The sequence below is a fragment of the Poecilia latipinna genome, unplaced genomic scaffold (genome assembly GCF_001443285.1).
Source record: "Poecilia latipinna isolate Pla-1442-1.1 unplaced genomic scaffold, P_latipinna-1.0 Scaffold975, whole genome shotgun sequence".
Classification (NCBI taxonomy): Eukaryota; Metazoa; Chordata; class Actinopteri; order Cyprinodontiformes; family Poeciliidae; genus Poecilia; species Poecilia latipinna.
Genome location: NW_015113591.1, coordinates 525,418 through 529,957, shown reverse-complemented (window position 1 = coordinate 529,957; position 4,540 = coordinate 525,418). Strand labels below are relative to the sequence as shown.

Sequence of the window (4,540 nt, the reverse complement as noted above, 5' to 3'; positions counted from 1 at the left end):
CCCAAAAACTGAATTTACCAGATTATATAATGTTTTACCAAAACAATTTATTAATCAGATTAAAAATGTAATAACATATCATCCAATGACCCCACAATTACCCAATTTATCTATTAATGGAATATCATTCACTGACCAAAAATTCAATAACCACACAATTAGAAGCTGTCTAAACAAAACTTTATTCCCTGAGAAAATAAATAAAAATAACATTCTTTGCAAATTTGGAAAAAAAAAAAATATTGAAAGGTTAAGAACTCTTTATTTAAAACTCCTCATACAACCAAAAGCTAAAGAAACACACTTTAAAGTTTTATATGGAATTTACCCCTCAAAAGAGCTAAATCGCTTTAATATTGATAAATGCTCATTCTGTGAAAGCAATATAGAAACGATAGACCATGTCTTCTATGAATGCAATAAAACCAAAAATATTTTGGAATTGCTTAGAAAGGTGGATCAAATCAAAAATTGCATTTCTTCAATCTATTTCTAGAGAAATGGTAACCTTTGGAGTGTTATTGAAAAACAAAACAATAGAACTCTGTTGTAACCTAATATTTAGTTTGGCAAAATTCTTTATTCATAAACAAAGAGTGCAGAGATCATCCTCAGTTTTTATTTTTTTATTTTTTTATCTGTATTCCAGTTATATTTGAAATCTCTGAAATGTATTGAATCATATGAATACCTGACTGAATTATTACTGGAATTGCCCACAAATGTATGTTAGTCCTAACATATGAATCCCCTTGTTGCTATTTTAGTTAGTTAGTTAAGTTATTTTATTTTTTTTCCTTTATCAATATTACTTTGTATTTCCATTTCTAAATCTGCTAATATGCCCTCTACAGAGTTGCACTGTTGTTGTTGCCTTTCTTGTTTGTACTTACTTTGTTTAAATAAAGTTTTTTTTTTTTTTTAAATCCGTCTAATAAACGTCACTGCTCACACTGCCACTGATTGGTCGTTTCTGCAATGGGGGCGTCTCATCTCGTCTCTTATTAGTTGGAGTTTTAAACCTCCCTGATATGGTTGGTCGGAGAGGTCGGCGTGTGATTGGCTGATTTCACTGCCTTCAATTTTAAAAATGTGTTGCTGCTGATCGCTGTTCTGAACAGCTGCTCCAGCGTGACAGAAACACAAAAGTCGGTAGCTCTTTTTTAAACCAAAGGTAAGAGCTCACTTAAAGGGCTTTCACTTCTTCATCTAATCACGTTTAGGTTTTAGGGATTCTGCTACGCTAAGTTTCATTGTGCAAGATCTCAGTTTCACTCACTTCAGCATCTTCGCCTTGTTCAAGATCGATCAGGAGCTAATGTGAGCTGGTTTTTATCAGCCTGTTTCTGCTATGCTACCCGGAGAGGATGGCGCCCAGCTGCAGTGCTGTGTAGCGGTGGAGAAGCTGAACAGCTGCGGCCAGGCCACCCGGAGACAGCTCATCCGCAAAGCCTCCGTTATCCTGGGCCGCAACGAGTTCCAGGAGCTCATCCTGCGTGTGCACGACGGGAAACTATCTCACAGTTACCTCCTGAAAGAGTTCAAACTCTTCACCAAGTTCGCCAGCGATGGGAAATGCACCGTGAAACTGCTCCCCGAAAATACTCAGGTGCTCCTCTCCAACTGTCCCCCCGACCGCCTGAGGCTGTTCCTGAAAACACTCAGCATCAAGCACCAGGTCTGGCAGAGCGGCAAGCCTCTGACCGACCGAGAGAAGCTGAAGGCCGGCCTGCCCCGCAGCTTCGAGGCCATCAGCCCTCTGCAGCAGAAAGACATCCAGAAGGTGAATGAGCTGCGGAGCAGAGCGGCTCCGTCCGGCCTGACAGACCGCATCAACAAGGGGCCAGCTGCGGGTACAGGTCAGCAGGTCAAACGTTCCCGAAGTGATGCCAGCAGCAGCCCGGTGAGTTACTGGACACCACACGCTGGTAAAATGTACTTTAATGAGAGTAACATTACTGGAATATGCTTTTATAAAAGTAGAAGTTAATAGTTTTCCATTAAATGACTCTGGTAAGGGTAGAAAGGCAACTGAAGTGTTGTTTAACATCTGACTGAATTTGTAAAATAAAATAAAATTTAAAACTATGTGCCAATTCTGGTATTTTAAAGAAAAAAAAGGTTAATAATATAAATTAAAACGTACAAATTTAGAAAGAAATCCTATTAGAGATTGACAAAGACTTGAAAGGGATGTAGATCCCTCTCCAGCAGCACATTAACATATAAGAGTTAAAATGAAGTGTAGCTTGACATAAGTCCACCTGTTAAAATGGCCCAGTCAAAGTCCAGAACTAAATCCACATTAGAGTCTGTGGAAAGACTTTAATTTCTTGACGGAAGCTTTCTGCCCAGTTTGAGTTGGGACTAAAATCTTCAGAACAATTCAGCATACATGAAAAGCCCATTTAATACAGGAACTTTTTTAGTAACTAAAAAATATTACACCTCGATAGATGTTTGAAAGTTATGCATGTAAATTATGGTTTTCTGCTTATAGTTAATGAAAATGTGATCTTTAAAATTTTAATATTACATCAGAACAATAAAAAATGTTTTAATACAGAAATCTAGCCTTAATGAAAAGTGTTTAACATCTACTTGAAGGTTGTCAGTTTTCAAAAGCTCCATTTTAATCTGACAAATTAACATTGGAAGGCATATTCTAATTTAGTGAATGACTGCACTTTTCTTTCATAACTTTGCTCTTCTTCCTGCTGATCACATTAAATCCTAATTAAATACATACGTTTGTAGCTGACAAACTATCAGAAATTCAGACTATAAATCCTTTTTTTAAATTTTTTATTTCCCTTCAGGGAATCATTAGCAGAAGCTCTTGCATTATTAAAGTCCACTTACTCTGCTTCCTAATTCGATCTCCAGCGCTACGATTTCTGTAAAGCCATCTGGGCTTCAGAAACTCATCAGACGTTTTGGTGGTGATTACAGGTGAAGGGAAACCCCAGTAAGAGAGCCATCTTGTCTCTCCCGATACGGAAGCTCAGCAAAGAGCAGGCTGCTGTTCTCAGTGCAGTGTTGAGCGGCAAGAACGTCTTCTTCACTGGAAGTGCCGGTAAAATGTACAATCTTCTCTAACGCTCTGCTGAATCGCTCTTTGACAACTTAAGATCTATGTTTGAGGTATTGGGTTTTCTCTCCAGGTACGGGGAAATCCTTCCTGCTGAAGAGAATCCTGGGATCTCTCCCCCCGAAGAGCACCTTTGCTACGGCCAGCACAGGAGTGGCTGCATGTCACATAGGAGGAACAACACTGCACAGCTTCGCTGGTCAGAGGAAACAATTTTCATCTTTAAATGAAATTATGTCTAACGGCTCGGGCTGTGCACACATTTTGTTAAAACGATGCATTCAGGGTCTTGGTGGAAAGTGATAGTAATGGAACAATTTTCAAATTTTGAGTAGAGACACTGCTCTGTTAAAATGAGATTTCTCCATGATTTCTCTTCCTTTTGGTCTAATAAACTATCAGAATGCATCCTCTTCCTGTCTAATTCTAACTGGGTTTTTTCACTTCAGAGTGTCCATGCTGACATTTACTCGGGCCCGGAAGAAGAACTAATCTGGGTTTCACCTAAGACACGCTTTATGCATCATTAAGTGATCTTTGCTCATCTGCTTGCTTTATTCCAGGTATTGGTTCAGGCTCCGCCCCCTTGGAGCAGTGTGTGGAGCTGGCCCAGCGGCCCGCTGTGCTGCAGCACTGGACCAGCTGTCGCCACCTCATCATTGATGAGGTCTCCATGGTGGAGGCCCAGTTCTTTGACAAGCTGGAGTCCGTAGCCAGGTGGGATCAGGAGTGTGACAATATCGGCCAACTCCATTTTTAGAGTAATGATGAGTTTGATCTGGGAATGTCATTTATGCTTATGCAACTCCCAAGCCAATTCCTCATTAAAATGATAGAAATCAATACTATGTAAATGGCATTGTAGATTAAAGTGCTTTGTTACATGGTCTAAACAAAGACCATGCAACACAACTACATCAGGTTATTGGCCAAAATTGGTGTGCTTTGTTTAAATTGGCTAGTTTTTTGTTTATTAGTGTAGAGCCATTTGCCTTCAGCCCAACTATTGACTTACAGACCTTTTTTTCTTCTTCTTCTTCAGACATTAGGAAAGGGTTAGGTTTATGACCCACTAAGTGATTTTTCTTTTCCAGAACAACATACACTTTTTGACGAATAATAGTCCCATTTTTCTTAAAATGTATTTAACAGAATTTGCTTAAAGTGTCTAATGACATCATGTTGGCACTGGTGAATGTACGGTTTTTGTACCCTTTGTAGCTTTTGACTTGATCCTAGCTAGCAGACAAGTGTTCATATAAACCTCAGCGTGCCAGATCATACTGAGCTAATATATGGAGTACTCTTCATGTATTGGATCAAAAGTGTTCAAAGCAATAAAGGGTTTTTGAACCCTTTTTTTTTTTTTTTTTTTTTTTATTTTTTTATTTTCACAACTTTGGAAAGGGTTTGGGCAATTTTATAAATTTTTTTTCTTTTTTTACCACT

At 38.7% G+C, this 4,540-nt stretch overlaps 1 protein-coding gene across 3 annotated transcripts in view; it reads left to right on the top strand.

Annotated features, from left to right (window-relative positions):
* The first annotated feature begins 1,023 nt into the window (after positions 1 to 1,023).
* The window catches only part of pif1 (PIF1 5'-to-3' DNA helicase homolog (S. cerevisiae)), a 14,384-nt gene continuing 10,867 nt past the window's right edge, over positions 1,024 to 4,540 (top strand). Inside the window, exons 1-5 of one of the 3 annotated variants that reach the window (XM_015050079.1) lie at positions 1,024 to 1,174; positions 1,340 to 1,903; positions 2,953 to 3,076; positions 3,165 to 3,290; positions 3,655 to 3,808. In XM_015050079.1, coding sequence (XP_014905565.1) covers positions 1,352 to 1,903; positions 2,953 to 3,076; positions 3,165 to 3,290; positions 3,655 to 3,808 — 956 coding nt within the window. In that variant the 5' untranslated portion in view covers positions 1,024 to 1,174; positions 1,340 to 1,351. Of the gene's footprint in view, positions 1,175 to 1,303; positions 1,904 to 2,952; positions 3,077 to 3,164; positions 3,291 to 3,654; positions 3,809 to 4,540 lie in introns of all 3 variants that reach the window. The other 2 variants (XM_015050080.1, XM_015050078.1) reach the window with 2 other exon arrangements.